This window comes from Lichenostomus cassidix, unplaced genomic scaffold, assembly GCF_008360975.1.
Source record: "Lichenostomus cassidix isolate B80296 unplaced genomic scaffold, HeHo_3.0 HiC_scaffold_36, whole genome shotgun sequence".
Taxonomy (NCBI): Eukaryota; Metazoa; Chordata; class Aves; order Passeriformes; family Meliphagidae; genus Lichenostomus; species Lichenostomus cassidix.
In genome coordinates, this window is record NW_028147270.1 from 388,286 (window position 1) to 407,514 (window position 19,229).

General features: G+C 36.6%; 1 protein-coding gene across 1 annotated transcript in view; it reads right to left on the bottom strand.

The window, feature by feature from the left end:
- Nucleotides 1–19,229, bottom strand: part of TGM1 (transglutaminase 1) — a 43,614-nt gene that overhangs the window by 19,189 nt on the left and 5,196 nt on the right. The window contains exons 2-5 of the mRNA XM_085044392.1: nt 18,404–18,580; nt 13,977–14,252; nt 8,659–8,777; nt 6,026–6,133 (exon numbers count right to left, since the gene is read on the bottom strand). Coding sequence (XP_084900518.1) covers nt 6,026–6,133; nt 8,659–8,777; nt 13,977–14,252; nt 18,404–18,580 — 680 coding nt within the window. The remainder of the gene's footprint in view (nt 1–6,025; nt 6,134–8,658; nt 8,778–13,976; nt 14,253–18,403; nt 18,581–19,229) is intronic.

Here is a 19,229-nt window from a genome sequence, read left to right on the forward strand (position 1 = left end):
TTGTGAAAATTAGACCCAAAAATGTCTCAGATTTTGGCCAAAACTTGAGAAATTCTCACCAAAAGTGACTCAGACTCTTCCCCAGATGTGGAATTGTGGGAAAAAATGGGAATTTTGGGAAAAAATTTTGGGAGAAATCGGAATTTTGGGAATTGAAAAAATTGCGGAAAAAATCGGCGAAAAATTGCGAAAATTAGACGCAAAATGAGTTAGATTTGACCCAAAATGGTTGGAATTCGTGTCAAAAGTGGCTCAAATCATTCCCCAAATCTTGGGAAAAAAATGGGAATTTTGGGAAAAAAATTTGGGAAAAATCGGAATTTTGGAAGTGGAAAAAATCGCGAAGAAATCACGAAAAAATTGGTAAAAAATGGAGGAAATTTCACCCAAAAATGTCTCAGATTTTGGCCAAAAATCGAGAAATTTTCACCAAAAGTGACTCAAATTCTTAACCAAATCTTCAGAAAAAATGGGAATTTTGGGAAAAATTTTGGGGAAAATTGGAATTTTGGGAATTGAAAAAATCGCGAAAAAATTCCACCCAGAATGGAGGAAATTTGATCCCAAATTCCCGAACTCTGCCCAGGCCGAGGGGTTTGTTCCCTGGCAATAATCTCCCGTCCAGTTCCCCACCAGGACCCCGCTGGCGTCCAGGGAATTCACCTGAAAAATCGGGAATTTGGGAAAAAAATTCGGGAAAAATCGGAATTTTGGAACTCAAAAAAATCGCTAAGAAAATCGGCGAAAAATTGAGAAAATTAGGCCTAAAATGTGTCAAATATTGGCCAAAAAGTTGAGAATTTTTCACCAAAAGTCACTCAGATTCTTTGCCAAAAGAGGAAATTTGGAAAAAATGGGAATTTTGGGAAAAAAATTGGGAAAAATCGGAATTTTGGAAGTGGCAAAAATCGCAGAAAAAATCGGCAAAAAATTGCAAAAATTAGACCCAAAATGAGTCAAATTTGACCCAAAACTCAAGTAATTGTCACTGAAAAGTGACTCAGATTCTTCCCCAGATGTGGAATTTTGGGGAAAAAATGGGAGTTTTGGGAAAAAATTTTGGGAGAAATCGGAATTTTGGAAGTGGAAAAAATCACGGAAAAATCGCGAAAAAATTGGTAAAAAATGGAGGAAATTTCACCCAAAAATGTCTCAGATTTTGGCCAAAAGTCGAGAAATTTTCACCAAAAGTGACTCAAATTCTTAACCAAATCTTCAGAAAAAATGGGAATTTTGGGAAAAATTTTGGGAAAAATTGGAATTTTGAAATTCCCAAAAATCCCAAAAAATTTTGACCCAAAATGGAGGAAATTCCACAAAAAATGAGTCAAATTTTGACTCAAAATTTGAGAAATTCCCATCCAAAAGTGACTCAGATTCTTCCCCAGATGTGGAATTTTGGGAAAAAATGGGAATTTTGGGAAAAAATTTGGGAAAAATTGGAATTTTGGAAGTGGAAAAAATCGTGAAAAAAATTGGTGAAAAATTGAGGAAACCCCAAAAATTCCCCCCAAAAAATCCGCTAAAATCCTCTCCAAATCCCAAATTTTCCCCCAAAAATCATCAAAATTCCCCCCAAACTCCCTATAATCTCCTAAAAAAATCCCCCAAAATCCCAAAATCCCAACTTCCCCCCAAATATTCCCAAAATCCCCAAAAATCCCCAAAATTTCCTACCGTAGCCAACACCACTCATGCCGTCATCACAGGCTCTCCTCCCAAAATCCAAAAAATTCCCCCAAAAAATCCCCAAAATTTCCCCAAAAAATCCCCCAAAATCCCAGAAATTATCCCCAAAAATTCCCCTAAAAATCCCAAAAAAGCCCAAAAAAATCCCCCAAAAATCACCATAAATCCCCCCAAAAGCCCCCAAAATTTCCCAAAAATTCCCCAAAAAATCCCAAAAATTCCCAAATCCCCAATTTCCCCCCAAAATACCCAAAATCCCCCAAATTTCCTACCATAGCCGACACCACCCGTGCCACCATCACCGGATTTTATCCCAAAAATTCCCCTAAAATCCCAAAAATTTAACCCAAAATCTTGAAAAATTCACTCCTAAAATCCCAGAAAATTTTCCCCAAAATTGTCAAGATTTCCCCCAAAAAATCCCCAAAAATTCCTACAAAAATCCCCAAAATTTCCCCCAAGAATCCCAAAAAAAATTCCCCAAAAAATCCAAAAAAAATTTTTAAAATTCCCACAAAACCCCAAAATTTGCCCTTAAAATCCCAAAAATTCCTCCTAAAACTCCCAAAAATCCCCAAAAAATCACCAAAAATCCCCCAAAAATCCCCAAATTTTTCTAAAATTCCCAGAAATCCCCACAACCCCAAAGAACCCCAAAAATTTCCCCCCAAATCGCCCCAAAATCCAAGGAATTGCCCAAAAACAACCCCAAAATTCCCTTAAAATCCCCTAGAAATCTTAAAAATTGACCCCAAATTTCCCAAAATTTTCCCCCCAAAAAATGACTCAAAATCCCAAAATTTCTCCCCAAAAAAATGACGTAAAAATATCAAAAACACCCCTAAAAATCATCAAAGTTCCCCTAAAAAACACAAAAAATCCCCCAAAAATCCCCATAAATCCCCCCAAAACCCCCCAAATTTACCCCAAATTTTTCCTAAAAACCCAAAAAATCCCATATTTTCCCAAAATCCCATAAAATCCCCCAAATTCCTACCATAGCCGACACGACTCGTGCCACCATCATTGGATTTCCTCCCAAAATCCCAAAAATTCCACCCAAAAAATTCCACCAAAAAATGACCCAAAATCCCAGAAATTTCCCCCAAAATCCCCAAAAATTTCAGCCCAAAAAAGACCCAAAATCCCAAAAATTTCCCCCAAAAATTCTCCTAAAACCCCCAAAAGTTCCCTTCAAAACTCCCCAAAACATCCCCTGGAAATCCTAAAAATTGACCCCAAAATTCCCAAAATTTCCCCAAAATGCCCCAAAAAATCCAAGAAATTTTCCCCCAAAATCCCAATAAATTAACCCAAAATCTCTGAAAATTCTCTCCTAAAATCCCAGAAAATTGACATAACTTCCCCCAAAAATCCCCAAAAATTCCCAAAAAATTCCCAAAAAATTTCCTCAAAACCCCAAAATTTCACCTTCAAATCCAAGAAATTTCCCCTAAAAATCACCAAAAATCACCAAAAATCCCCAAAAAATCACAAAAAATCCCTTTAAAATCCCAAGAATTCCCCTAAAAACCCCCAAAATTCTTCCTAAAGTTTTCCCAAAAAATCCCAAAAACCCAGAAATTTCCCCCAAAAATTCCCTTCAAACCCTCAAAAAAACCCCAAAAATCTCCCAAAAATCCCCCAAAATCCCCAAAATTTCCCAAAAATTCCCCTAAAAACCCCAAAAATTCCCTTCAAAACCCCCAAAAATCCCCCAAAAATCCCAAAAAATCCCTAAAAATCCCCAAAATTTGTCCCAAAATCCCAGAAAATTTTCCCAAAAATCCCAAAAATTTCCCACAAAACCCCCCAAATCTTCCCAAAAATTCCCAACAATTCCAGGAATTTTTCCAAATTTTCCCAAAATCCCAGAAAATTTTCCCAAAAATCCCCAAAATTTCCCCTGAAAATCTCAAAAATTCCTCTTAAAATCCCCAAAATTCCCCTAAAAACCCTCCAAATTTTCCCCAAACCCCCCAAATTTTCCAAAAAATTCCCCAAATTTTTCATAAAAACCCCAAAGTCCCCAAATTTCCCCCAAATTTCCCCCAAATTTCCCCAAATTCTCCCCATAGCCAACACCCCTCTGGCCACCATCACAGGATCTTATCCCAAAATCCCAAAAATTCCCCCAAAACCCAAAAAATTTAACCCAAAATTCCACCAAAATCTTCCCCAAAAATTCAAGAAATTTCCCCCAAAATCCGCCCAAAAAAAGACTCAAAATCCCCCAAATTTTCCCCCAAATCCTGAAAAATTCTCTTCTGAAATCCCAGAATTTTCCCAAAAATTGTCAAAATTTCCCCCAAAATTTTCTCCCCAAACTCCCCAAAATTTTCCCTCAAAATCTGGAAAATTCTCCCTAAAATCCCCAAAATTTCCCCTTAAAATCCCAAAAATTCCCCCCAAAACCCCCCAAAATTTCCCAAAAAATTCCCAGAAATCCTCCAAAAATCCCAAATTTTCCCAAAATTCCCAGAAATCCCCACAACCCCAAAGAACCCCAAAAATCCCAGAAATTTTCCCCCAAAATCCCAAATTCGCCCCCAAAAAACTCAAAAATTTGCCCTAAAATCCACAAAAATTCCCCTTAAAATGCCAAAATTCCTCCAAAAATCCCCACAGTTCCCCCCAAAACCCCCCAAATTTTTCTCCAAAACCCCAAAAAAATCCCAAAAATCCCCAAAATCCCCCAAATTTTCCCCAAACTCTCACCATAGCCGACACGACTCGTGCCATCATGACAGGTCTCCTCCCAAAAATTCCCCAAAAATCCCCAAAAATTCCCCTAAAGCCCAAAAAATTCCTCCTAAAATCCTCAAAAATCACACAAAATCCCAGAAATTTTCCCCAAAAAATTCTCCTAAAACCCCCAAAAATTCCTTTCAAACCTCCCAAAAATCCCCAAAAATCCCCAAAAATCCCCCAAAAAATCACCAAAAATCCACTAAAATTCCCCCAAATCTTCCCAAAATTTCCCCCAAAATCCTTGAAAATTCTCTCCTAAAATCCCAGAATTTCCCCAAAAAAAAAAAAAAATTCCCAAAAAATTCCCCGAAAAATCACCAAAATTTCCCCCAAAAATCCCCTGAAATCCCCCAAAAATTCCCCAAAAAATCCCACAAAATTCCCTCAAAACCCCAAAATTTCCCCTTCAAATCTCAAAAAATTCCCCTAAAAACCCCAAAAATTCCCTAAAACCCCCAAAAATCCCCTTAAAATCCCAAAAGTTCCCCTAAAACCCCCCCAAATTTTCCCAATAATTCCCCAAAAATTCCCAAATTGTCCCAAAAACCCCAAAATTTCCCAAAAATTCCCCTAAAACCCCCAAAAATTCCCTTCAAAACCACCAAAATTCCACTAAAAATCACAAAAAATCCCCTTAAAATCCCAAAAATTCCCCTAAAAACCCCCAGATTTTTCCCCAAATTTTCTCCAAAAATCCCAAAAAATCCCAAATTATCCGAAATTCCCAAATTTTCCCCAAATTTCCCCCAAATTTCCCCCAAACTCTCACCATAGCCGACAAGACTCGTGCCACCATGACAGGATCTCCTCCCAAAATCCCAAAAATTCCACCTAAAATCCCCAAAATTTCCCTCAAATCCCCCAAAAATTTTCCCAAAAAATGACCCAAAATCCCAGAAATTTCCCCCAAAATCCCAAAAATTTTCCCCCCAAAATCACCCAAAATCCAAAAAATTCCCCAAAAATTCCCAAATTTCCCCAAAATCCCCAAAATCCCAGAAACTTTCCCCAAAAATTTTCCGCTTAAAATCGCAAAAATTCCCTTCAAAACCCCCAAAAATCCCCCAAAAATCACCAAAATTCCCCCCAAAAACTCCCCAAATTCTTCCCAAATTTCCCCAAATTTTTCTCTAAACTCCCCAAATTTCCCCAAATTCCCCAAAATTCCCAAATTTCCCCAAATTTCCCCCAAACTCTCACCATAGCTGACACGACTCGTGCCACCATGACAGGATCTCCTCCCAAAATCCCCAAAATTCCACCTCAAATCCCCCAAAAATTTCGCCAAAAAATGACCCAAAATCCCAGAAATTTCCCCCAAAATCCCAAAAATTTTCCCCCCAAAATCACCCAAAATCCCAAAAATTCCCCAAAAATTCCCAAATTTTCCCAAAATCCCCAAAATCCCAGAAATTTTCCCCAAAATTTTTCCCCTTAAAATCCCAAAAATTCCTTCAAAACCCAAACCCCAAAATCATAAAATTCCAAAACCCCCAAATTCTTCCCAAATTCCCCCAAATTTTTCCCTAAACTCCCCAAATTCCCCAAAATTCCCAAATTCCCCCAAATTTCCCCAAACTCTCACCATAGCCGACACGACTCGTGCCACCATGACGGGATCTCCCCTGGCGCTGTGCGGCATTCGGCGGCGATCCAGGATGGACAGACAGGCGTCCAGCACCCCTGGCTCGAACTGGAAAACCAAAATTTGGGGGTTTTTTGGGAATTTTGGGGTTTTTTGGGGAGTTTTACAAAAAAAACCCCAAAAAAATCCGATAAGAAATGGGGAATATTTGGGCAAAATTCGTCAAAATTGTCAAAAATTTTGTTAGTTTTTGGGGTTTTTGGACAATTTTGTATCCCAAATTTTGGTGGAAAATCCCAAAACTCTTTGGGATCTCAGAATTCCCAAAAATTCCCCAAAATCAAAAAAAATTCTGACAAAAAAATGACCAAAATTTGCCCCAAAATTTGCCCAAAATTCATGAAATTTGCACCAAAATTGTTCTTTTTGGATGAATTTTTGGGGTTTTTTGGCTGAATTTTGGATCCCAAATTTTGGTTGGAAAATCCCAAATTTTTTAGGATCTCAAAATTCCCAAAATTCCCAAAAATCCCCCAAAAAATCTGATCAAAAATGGCCAAAATTTGCCCCAAAATTTGCCCAAAATTGGTTAAATTTGCACCAAAATTTCTCTTTTTGGATCAATTTTTGGGGTTTTTTGGGCAAATTTTGAATCCCAAATTTTTGGGCAGACAGACAGACAGACAGACAGACAGGCGTCCAGCACCCCTGGCTCGAACTGAAACATCAAAATTTGGGGATTTTTTGGGAATTTTTGGGGTTTTTGGGGAGTTTTCCCAAAAAAACCCAAAAAAAATCCGATGAAAAATGGGGAAGATTTGAGCAAAATGTCAAAAAATTACATCAAAATTTGGCTTTTTTTGGGTTTTTTGGACAATTTTGGATCCCAAATTTTGGGTGAAAAATCTCCAAATTCTTTGGGATCCCAAAATTCCCAAAATTCCCAAAAATTCCCCAAAATTCCCCAAAAATGATGAAAATTTGAGCAAAATTTGCCCAAAATTCGTCAAAATGACACCAAAATTGTGTCGATTTTTGGGATTTTGGAGAAATTTTGGATCCCAAATTTTGGTGGAAAATCCCAAATTTTTTAGGATCTCAAAATTCCCAAAAATCCCAAAAATCCCCCAAAAAATCTGATCAAAAATGGCCAAAATTTGCCCCAAAATTTGCCCCAAATTTACTAAAATGGCACCAAAATTCCTCCTTTTGAATCAATTTGATTTTTGGATTTTGACCCAAATTTGAGATCCTAATTTTTTTCTGGAAGAGTTCAGAATTTTTGGGATCCTAAAATTCCCAAAATTCCCAAAAATTCCCCAAAAATTCCAACCAGAAATGACCAAAATTTGCCTAAAATTTGCCCAAAATTCATTCAATTTTGCACCAAAATTGCTCTTTTTGGATCAATTTTTGGGATTTTTTTGGCAAATTTTGGATCCCAAATTTTTGGGCAGACAGACAGACAGACAGACAGATTTTTTTGGGGATAAATTCTGGATTTTTTCAGGATTTTTTCGGGATAAATTCCTGATCTTTGGGGGATTTTTTGGGGATAAATTCTGGATGTTTCCAGGATAAATTCCTGATTTTTTGGGGATCAATTCCAAATTTTTAGGGATAAATTCCAGATTTTTTGGGGATAAATTTAAGGTTTTTTGGAGATTTTTTGGGGATAAATTCTACATTTTTTGGTGACTTCTTTGGGATAAATTCCTGACTTTTTTGGGATTTTTTCAGGATAAATTTCTGATTTTTTGGGGATAAATTCCAGGATTTTTTGGGGATAAATCCCAGGATTTTGGGGATAAATTCCTGAATTTTTTGGGATAAACTTCAGATTTTATCAGGATTTTTTTGGGCATAAATTCTGGATTTTTTCAGGACAAATTCCACAATTTTTTGTGATTTTTTTGGAATAAATTCCTGATTTTTCCAGGATAAATTCCCAATTTTTAGGGGATTTTTTTGGGATAAATTCCTGATTTTTCCAGGATAAATTCCCAATTTTTAGGGGATTTTTTTGGGATAAATTCCAGATTTTTCAGGATAAATTCCCAATTTTTAGGGGATTTTTTTGGGATAAATTCCTGATTTTTCCAGGATAAATTCCCAATTTTTAGGGGATTTTTGGGGATAAATTCAGATTTTCAGGATAAATTCCCAATTTTTGGGGATTTTTGGGATAAATTCCAGATTTTTCAGGATAAATTCCCAATTTTTAGGGGATTTTTTTGGGATAAATTCCTGATTTTTCCAGGATAAATTCCCAATTTTTAGGGAATTTTTTTGGGATAAATTCCTGATTTTTTCAGGATAAATTCCACAATTTTTTGTGATTTTTTTGGGATAAATTCCAGATTTTTCAGGATAAATTCCCAATTTTTAGGGAATTTTTTTGGGATAAATTCCTGATTTTTTCAGGATAAATTCCACAATTTTTTGTGATTTTTTTGGAATAAATTCCTGATTTTTTCAGGATAAATTCCCAATTTTTAGGGGATTTCTTTGGGATAAATTCCTGATTTTTTCAGGATTTTTTCAGGATTTTTTCGGCATAAATTCCTGATTTTTTGGGTACAAATTCCAGGATTTTTTGGGTACAAATCCCAGATTTTTCAGGCCAACCTCACCTGGCCATAATTCCAGGATCTCTCAGCGATTTGATCTTCAGTTCCATAGAAAATCCTCCCAGTTTCGTTCATCACATATTCACTGAGGTCACTCGTTTTCTCCATGTACACTGAATCCTCTGCAAATCCAATAAAAAATTCCCAACATTTTAGGGGAAAAAGTGTCCCAAAAAATTTTGGAGTTCCTAAAATTTTTTCTGATTTTTTTCTGATTTTTTCCCAATTTTTTCCCCAATTTTTTCTCAATTTTTCCCAACTTTTCTCCATTTTTTCCTGAATTTTTTATTCATTTTTTCCCAATTTTTCTGGGTTTTTTTCCCAATTTTTTCCCAATTTTTTCTCCATTTTTTCCCAATTTTTTTTCAATTTTTCCCATTTTTTGGTCAATTTTTCCCCCATTTTTATCCATTTTTCTCAATTTTTCCCAATTTTTTCTCAAATTTTTCCCAATTTTCCCCCAATTTTTATCCTTTTTTCCCAATTTTTTCCCAATTTTTTCTCAATTTTCCCCAATTTTTTTTCAATTTTTCCCATTTTTGGTCAATTTTTTCCCAATTTTTCCTCCATTTTTTCATTTTATTCTCTTTTTTTTCCTCAATTTTCCCCATTTTTCCCCAATTTTTATCCATTTTTCTCAATTTTTCCCAATTTTTTCTCCAATTTTCCCCAATTTTTCCCAATTTTTGCAAATTTTTTCTCAAACTTTTCCCAATTTTCTCTCCATTTTTCCCGTTTTTCCCCCTTTTTTTCCCAATTTTTTCTCAATCTTTCCTAATTTTTTCTCAATTTTTTCCCAAATTTTTCCCAAATTTTTCTCAATTTTTCCCAATTTTTTCTGATTTTTTTCTGGTTTTTTCCCTATTTTTCCTGATTTTTTCTGATTTTTTTCAGACTTTTTGAGATTTTTTTCCCAATTTTGTCTCCATTTTTTCCTCAAATTTTTCCCAATTTTTCCCCATTTTTTCCCACTTTTTTCCCAATTTTTTCTCCATTTTTTCTCCATTTTTCCTCCATTTTCCCCCCATTTTTTCTCCATTTTTCTCCATTTTTTCTCCAATTTTTCCCCATTTTTTCCCAATTTTTCCCATTTTTTCCTCAATTTTTTCTCAATTTTTTCACAATTTTTTCTTAAATTTTTTCCCAATTTTTTCCCAAATTTTTCCAATTTTTTCTCCATTTTTTCCCAATTTTTTCTCAAATTTTCCCCACATATTCACTGAGGTCACTCGTTTTCTCCATGTACACTCAATCCTCTGCAAATCCAACCAAAAATTCCCAACATTTTTTGGGGAACAAAACCCTAAAATTCTCAGAAATCCAAAAATTTTTTCCTGAATTTTTTCTGATTTTTTTCTGATTTTTTCTGATTTTTTCTCAATTTTTTTCTGATTTTTTCCCAATTTTTTCCCCGATTTTTTCTCCATTTTTCCCAATTTTTTCCCAATTTTTTCTGATTTTTTCCTGATCTTTTTCTGATTTTTTCTCAATTTTTATTGCCAATTTTTTCCCTATTTTTCTCCATTTTTTCTCACTTTTTTCTCTTTTTTTTTCTCAATTTTTCTCAAATTTTCCCAATTTTTCCCAATTTTTTCCCATTTTTTCTCAATTTTTCCCAATTTTTTCCCTATTATTTCCCTTTTTTTCCCAATTTTTTCCCAATTTTTTCCCAATTTTCCCAATTTTTTCTCAAAATTTTCCCAATTTTTTCTCAATTTTTCCCAAATTTTTCCTATTTTTCTCCATTTTTTCTCCATTTTTTCCCCAATTTTTTCCCATTTTTTCCCCCAAATTTCCCCAAATTTCCTGAATTTTTTCCAAAATTCCCAAATTTTTCACTCAAATTTTTCCTAAAATTTTTCTCAAAAATCCTCAAATATTTTTTCAATTTTTACCCCAAATTTTTCCCAATTTTTTCCCACATATTCACTGAGGTCACTTGTTTTCTCCATGTACACTCAATCCTCTGGAAATTCACACAGAAAATTCCCAACATTTTTTGGGGAACAAAACCCTAAAATTCTCAGAAATCCAAAAATTTTTTTCCTGAATTTTTTCTGATTTTTTTCTGATTTTTTCTGATTTTTTTCTGATTTTTTTCTTGATTTTTTCTGATTTTTTCCCAATTTTTTCCCATTTTTTCCCATTTTTCTCAATTTTTTCTCCATTTTTTCCCAATTTTTTGTCCATTTTCCCCCCAATTTTTTCTTGATTTTTCCCCCATTTTTTTCCTATTTTTTCTGATTTTTTCCCCAATTTTTCTGAATTTTTTCTCAATTTTTTCCCAATTTTTTCCCAATTTTTCCCAATTTTCCCCAATTTTTCCCAGTTTTTTCTCAATTTTTTCCCCATTTTTTCCCACTTTTTTCCCAATTTTTCCTCAAATTTTTCCCAATTTTTTCCCTATGTTTTCCCACTTTTTCCCATTTTTTCCCATTTTTTTCACTTAAATTTTCCCCAAATATTCTCAAAAATCCTCAAATATTTTTTCAATTTTTTCCCCAATTTTCCCCAATTTTTTCCCACATATTCACTCAGGTCTCTGCTTTTCTCCATGTACACTCAATCCTCTGGAAATCCAAGAAAAAATTCCCCAAATTTTAGGGGAAAAAGTGTCCCAAAAAATTTCGGAGTTCCTAAAATTTTTTCTGATTTTTTCTGATTTTTTTCTGATTTTTTCTGATTTTTTTCTGATTTTTTCCTGATTTTTTCCTGATGTTTTTCTGATTTTTCCCAATTTTTTCCCAATTTTTTCCCAATTTTTTCTCAATTTTTTCTCAATTTTTCCCATTTTTTTCTGATTTTTTCTCAATTTTTCCCCAAATTTTCCCAAATTTTTCCCAAAATTTCCCCCAAATTATTTCCCCAAATTTTCCCCAAAATTTTAATTTTCCCCCAAATTTTCCTCTTAATTTCCTTGTTTTTTGCCATTTTTTCCTCATTTTTCATCATATTTTTCTCATTTTTCCACCGATTTTCACCAAATTTTTTTCCCAAATTTTTCCCCAAAATTCCCCAAATCCCAAATTTTCCCAAAATCCCCATTTTTTCCCCCAAATTCCCCCCAAAAAAACCCAGCAGGACAGCAGGGGTTGAACAGCACCACCATGTCATTCTTGGGCTCAAAAATCTCCAAATTCCCAATTTCTTTGCCCCAGAATTTTCCCAATTTTTTCCCAAATTTTCCCCAAATTTTCCCCATTTTTTGGCCAAATTTTCCCCAAATTTTCTGAAATTTTCCCATTTTTTTCCCCAAATTTTCCCCAAATTTTCCCTAATTTTCCACAAATTTTTCCCAATTTTTTCCCAAAATTTTTACAATTTTTCCCCAAATTTCCCCAAATTTTTCCCAAATTTTCCACCAAATTTTCCCCAAATTTTCCCCCAATTTTCACTATTTTTTCCTCAAATTTTCCCAATTTTTACCAAAATTTTTCTAATTATTTTCCAAATTTTCCCAAATTTTCCCCAAATTTTCCCAATTTTTACCAAAAGTTTTCTAATTAATTTCCAAATTTTCTTCCAAATTTTTACAATTTTTCCCCAAATTTTTCCCCAATTTTTTTCCCCAAAAATCTCAATTTTTTCCCCAAATTTTCCCCAAATTTTCCTCTAATTTTCCTTGTTTTTTGCTCATATTTTCCCCATTTTTTCACCAATTTTCACCAAATTTTTTTTGTTTTTCTCCCAGTTTTCTCCCAAATTCCCCAAAACCCCCAAATTCCCCCCAAAAACCCCCAAATCCCCCCAAAACAAACCCAGCAGGACAGCAGGGGTTAAGCAGCACCACCATGTCATTCTTGGGCTCAAAAAAGAATAAATTCCCAAATTTTTTTTGGACCAAATTTTTCCCATTTTTTCTGGGATTTTTTCCCCCAAATTCCCCAATTATTCACCCAAATTTTTCGTCCAAAATTCGCAAATTTTTCCCCAAAATTTTCCCAAATTTTCCCCAAATTTTTACCCAATTTTTCCCAAATTTCTCCCAAATTTTCCCCAAATTTCCCTAATTTTTCTGAATTTTTTCCTCAAATTTTTCCAAATTTTTCTCCCAAATTTCCCAAATTTTCCCCTAAATTTCCCCAAATTTTCCCTCAAATTTTCCTCTAACTTTCCTCGTTTTTTGCTCATTTTTTCACCATTTTTCCTTATATTTTCCTCATTTTTTAACCAATTTTCACCAAATTTTTTTTGCTTTTTCCCCCAAATTCCTGATTTTTTCCCCAAACTTTTCCCCAAATTTTCCCCAAATTTTCCCAATTTTTTTTGCCAAATTTTCTGAAATTTTCCAATTTTTTTCCACCAAATTTTTCCCATTTTTTCTGGGATTTTTTCCCCCAAATTCCCCAATTATTCACCCAAATTTTTCCCAAATTTTCCCCCAAATCCCCAAATTTTCCCCGTTTTTTCCAAATTTTCCCCAAATTTCCCCATATTTTTCCCCAAATTTTCCCAAATTTTTCCCCAAATTTCTCTCAAATTCTTCCCAAAAAATTCCCCAAATTTTCCCAAATTTCCCCAAAGTTTTCCCAAATTTTCCTTAAATTTTCCTAATTTTTCACCCAAATTTTCCCAGATTTTTACAATTTTTTTCCCCAAATTTCCCCCAAATTTTCCCAAATTTTTTCCTAATTTTTCCCCCAAACTTTCCCCAAATTTTCCTCTAATTTTCCTCATTTTTTCCCCATTTTTCATCATATTTTCCTCATTTTTTCTCTGATTTTCACCAAATTTTTTTGTTCTTTCCCCAAATTTTCCTTTTTTCCCAAATTCCCCCAAATTTCCCCCAAAAACCCACCAGGACACCGAGAATTAAAAATCCCACTTTTCCCATTCTTTTCCCTCTTTTTCCCATTTTTCCTCATTTTTTCCTCTTTTTTCCTCCAATTTTCACCAAATTTTTTTTGTTCTTTTCCCCCCAAATTCCTGAATTTTTCCCCAAATTTTCCCAAACCTTTCCCCAAATTTTTCCAACTTTTCCCAACAATTTTTTCCCAAAATCTCAATTTTTTCCCAAAATTTTCCTCATTTCTTCCTCTTTTTTTTGCTCATTTTTTCCCCATTTTTCATCATATTTTCCTCATTTTTTCACCAATTTCCACCAAATTTTTTCCCAATTTTTTTCCCCAAATCCCCAACTTTCCCAAAATCTCCATTTTCCCCCAAATTTTCCCCAAATTTTCCTCTTACTTTCCTCATTTTTCGCTCATTTTTCCCCATTTTTCTCCCGTTTTTCCACCGATTTTCACCAAATTTTTTTCCCAACTTCCCCAAATTTTTGTTTTTCCCCAAAACCCCCATTTTTCCCCCAAACCACCCACCAGGACACCAGGGGTTGAAGAGCACCACGATGTCGTTGTCGGGTTCGAACGGCGCCGCGAACTCCCCGCGGTCGCTCCTCGTCCTGACGCTCACCTTGTAGCGACCAATGGGAGCGCTGGGCGGGGCCTGCAGCTCCGCCCACAGGGCGTGCTCACTTCCGGCCACGCCCAGCGGCTCGGCCACGCCCCCCGCCGGCTCGGCCGTCCAACCGGTGGGCGAGGAGCCGCCCAGGGGCAGCAGGACGTGCGTGCCTTTGGCCACCTGCGGGTTCGGGCCTGCAAAACCCCAAATTCGGGGAGGTTTAGGGCTTTTTGGGAGGTGGTGATGTCACAGAGGGAGGTATGACGTCATCGAGGGAGGTATGACGTCATTGGGTTCAGCGGTCGTGGAAAAATCGCGAAATTTTTACTCGAAAAGATGAACATTTCGCGAAATTTGACCCAAAATTTGACTCAAAATTTGACCCAAAATTCCCAAAATTTGGGGAGATTTAGGGATTTTGGGAGGTGGTGATGTCATCGAGGGAGGTATGACGTCATTGGGTTGGGAGTTGGAGCAAAAATCCCGAAATTTCTACCGAAAAAGATGAAAATTTCACAAAATTTGACCCAAAATTTGACCCAAAATTCCCAAAATTTGGGGAGATTTAGGGATTTTGGGAAGCATGACGTCATAGGGCTGGGTGATGACGTCATCGGTTCGGTGGTTGTAAAAAAACTCCGAAATTTCTACTCGAAAAGACGAAAATTTCACGAAATTTGATACCAAAATTTGACTCCAAAACCTCAAAATTTGGGGAAAATTCGGGATTTTGGGAGGTGGTGACGTCATAGAGTGAAGTGTGACGTCATCGGGTTAAGCAGTTGCGCGAAAATCGCGAAATTTTTACTCAAAAAACCAAAATTTTCAGAAAATTGGACACCTGGATTTGTAAAATTTGACCCAAAATTCTCAAATTTGGGGAAAATTCAGGATTTTGTGAGGTATGACGTCATCGAGGGAAGTGTGACGTCATTGGGTTTGTGGTTGGAGAGAAACTCGCGAAATTTCTACTCAAAAAGATGAAAATTTCGCGAAATTTAACCCAAAATTTGAGCCAAAGTTCCAAATTGTGGGGAAATTAGGGATTTTGGGAGGTGGTGACGTCATTGGCTTGGGTGATGACGTCATAGAGCGAAGTGTGACGTCATTGGGTTGGGGTTGGAGCAAAAATCGTGACATTTTTACTCAAAAAGACGGAAAATTTTGCAAAATTCGACCCAAAATTTGGGCAGATTTAGGGATTTTGGGACGTGATGATGTCATCGAGTGAAGTGTGACGTCATCGGGTTAAGCGGTTGTAAAAAAATCGCAAAATTTCTACTCAAAAAGCCAAAAAATTCACAAAATTCCCACCCAAAAGAGTAAAATTTGACCCAAAATTCCCAGATTTTGGGGAAATTCGGGATTTTGGGAGGTATGACATCATAGAGTGAAGTGTGACGTCATCGAGTTTCGTGGTTATAAAAAAATAGCGAAATTTCTACTCAAACAGACAAAAATTCCACAAAATTTGACCCAAAATTTGACTCAAACCCCAAAATTTGGGGAAATTAGGGATTTTGGGAGGTGGTGACGTCATTGGGTTGGGCGATGACGTCATCGGTTTGGTGGTGGGAGCGAAAATCCCAACATTTCTACTCAAAAAGACCAAAATTTCGTGAAATTTGACCCAAAATTTGACTCAAAATTCCCACAAAATTCCAAAATTTGGGGAAAATTCGGGATTTTGGGAGGTGGTGACGTCATCGGGGGAGGTATGACGTCACCGGGTTGGGTGGTTGTGGGAAAATCGCGAAGTTTTTACCCAAAAAGACGAAAATTTCGCGAAATTTGCCCCAGAATTCAACTCGAAAATCCCAAATTTTGGGGAAAATTAGGGATTTTGGGAGCTGGTGACGTCATTGGGTTGAGCAGTGACGTCATAGGGGAGGTGTGACGTCATTGGGTTCAGCAGTTGTGCGAAAATTGCGAAATTTGTACTCCAAAAGATGGAAATTTCACAAAACTGGACCCAACATTTGATCCAAAATTCCCAAATTTTGGGGGAATCAGGGATTTTGGGAGGTGGTGACGTCATCGGGTTGAGTGGTGACGTCATAGGGTGGAGTGTGACGTCATCGGTTCGGTGGTTGTGCAAAAATCCCCAATTTTTGCCCTAAAACCTCCAATTTTCCCCCTAAAAACCCCAAATTTCACCATCAAATCCTCACATTTTCACCCCAAAACCTCCAAATTTCACATTAAAAACCCCAAATTTTCACCCAAAATCCCCAAATTTAACCCTTAAATCCCCAAATTTCCACAGAAAATGTCCAAATTTTCCCCTAAAATCCCCAAATTTCACCATAAAAACCCCAAATTTCACCATATAACCCCCAAATCGCCCCCAAAAATTTCCCAAAAAATCCTCCAAAAATCCCAAAAAATCCCAAATTCCCCAAAATTCCCAAATTTTCCCATAAAGCCTCAAAATTTAACCCTAAAATCCCCAAATCTCCCCTAAAATCCCCAAATTTCTCCCCAAAAATCCCAAAGTTCACTGCAAAATCCCCAAATTTAACCCTTAAATCCCCAAATTTCCACAGAAAATGTCCAAATTTCCACCCAAAAACCTCCAAATTTTCCCCTAAAACCTCCAAATTTTCCCCTTAAATCCTAACATTTTCCCCCAAAACCTCCAAATTTCACCCCAAAAATCCCCAAATTCCATCTCAACGAACCTCAAAAAAAAAAAAACCCAAATTTAATCCTAAAATCCTCAAATTTTCCCCCAAAATTTCCTTCCAAAATCCCCAAATTTTTCCATAAAAATCCTTCAGATTTCCACCTAAAATCTCCAAATTTCACCCCAAAAATTCCCAAATTTGCTCCAAAATTTTCCCCAAATCCCCAAATTTAACCCCAAAATCCCCAAATTTTCACCCAAAATCCCCAAATTTCTACTCAAATCCCCAAATTTCATGTTAAAATCCCCAAAAATTCCTTTAAAATCCTGATTTTCTCCCTGAAATTCCCAAATTCCATCACAAAAAGCCTCAAAAATCCCCAAATTTCCACCAAAAAATCCCCAAATTTTCACCCAAAATTTCCCCTAAAATCCCAAATTTTCACCCAAAATCCCCAAATTTTCCCATAAAATCCCCAAATTTTATCCCTTAAAACCCCAAATTTCACCGTAAAATCCCCAAATTTCCCCCTGAAAGTCCCTGAATTTCCACCTAAAATCCCCAAATTTCCACCCAAAACCATCAAACTTTTTCCCAAATTTTTCCCAAAAATCCCAAAAAATCCCCAAAAATTCCCCAAAATTCCCGAATTTCCCCTACCCAGGGTGAGCTCAAAGCAGATCTGCTCCTCATCCCCCATTGGCCACGGCAGAACCCAAATTTACCCAAAAATCCCCAAATTTCCACCCAAAACCTCCAAATTTCCACCTAAAATCCCCAAATTTCTCCCCAAAATCCCCAATTTTAACCCTAAAATCCCCAAATTTCAACCCAAAACCCTCCAAATTTCGCCCTTAAATCCCCAAACTTAACCCTTAAATCCCCAAATTTTCACCTAAAAATCCCAAATCTTCCCCTAAAACCTCCAAATTTTCACCCAAAATCCCCAAACTTCCTCTAAAATCCCCCAATTTTAACCCTTAAAACCCCAAACTTCCCCCTAAAAACCCCAAATTTCACCGTAAAAACCCCAAATTTCCACCAAAAATTTCCAGAAAAAAATCCCTAATTTTCCCAAATTTCCCCAAAATCCCCAAAATTCCCCCAAATTCCCAAATTTTCCCCTACCCAGGCTGAGCCCGAAGCAGATCTGCTCCTCATCTCCCAGCAGCCGCCGCAGGACCCAAATTTCCCCAAAAATCCAACAATTTCAACCCAAAATCCCCAAATTTTCACCTAAAACCCCCAAATTTTCACCTAAAACCCCCAAATTTCCACCTAAAAACCCCAATTTCCACCGTAAAATCCCCAAATTTCCACCATAAAATCCCCAAATTTCCCCCTAAAAACCCCAAATTTCCTCCCAAAATCTCCAAATTTCCCCCTAAAACCCTCAAATTTCACTGTAAAATCCCCGAATTTCCACCGAAAACTTCCAAATTTTTTCCCAAAAAAAATCCCGAATTTTAACCCTTAAATCCCCAAATCGCCATCCAAAAAATCCCCAAATTTCAACCCAAAAACCCCCAAATTAAACCCTTAAATCCCCAAAATCCCCTCTAAAAGCCCCAATTTTAACCCTTACAACCCCAAATTTAACCCTTAAAACCCCAATTTTCGCCCTAAAATCCCCAAATTTCCACCAAAAATCCCCAATTTTTTTCCCAAAAACCTCTAATTTTTTTCCCAAACTCCCCAAAAATTGCCCCAAAGCTCACCCAGGGTGAGCTCGAAGCAGATCTGCTCCTCGTCGCCCATCGGCCGCGGCAGGATGAGCGCCAGGTGGAACTTCTGCCCCCTGCGAACCACCAGGGGGCGCTGCGGGAACTCCTGGGTGTGGTGAGCCGCGCGATTGGCCGCGGAGCCGGGGCGGAGCTTCACCGGAGCCAATAGGCCTGCGGGAGGCAAGGGAGGGGGCGGGGCTTAGCGGCGGCCATCTTGGATTCCAAAATGGGGAATTTGTAGAAAAAAATTCGATTTTTTTTGGTGAAAAATTGGTATTTTGGGGATTTTTTTTGGAGCCAAAAATGCAATTTTTGGGGAGAATTTTAGGCCCAAAAGTGGAATTTTTTTCATCCTAGTAATGGCATTTCTTTGGAAATTTTAAGGCTCAAAAATGAAATTTTTTTGGCATTTTTGGTGCCAAAAATTGAATTTTCTTGGGGTGTTTTGGCACCCAAAAAATGGAAATTTTGGGGGAATTTTTGGGACCCAAAGATGGAAATTTTTTTTGCCATTTTTTGCCCTAAAAATGGAATTTTTTGAGTGTTTTTAGGGCCAAAATTGGAATACTTTAGGACTTTTTCGGCCCCAAAATGAGATTTTTTTTGGAGCATTTTTTTCGGTTTTTTAACCCCAAAAAATTGAAAGTTTTTGACACTTTTTGACCCCGATAATGAAAAATTTTTTGGGTAAGTTTTGGCCCCAAAAATGGAATTTTTCAGGTACTTTTTGGGCCCAAAAATGGATTTTTTTTGCCCTAAAATGTCTCTTTTTGGCCCCAAAAGGAACCCCTGGCTGTGATTGGCTGAGGAGCTGAGGGGC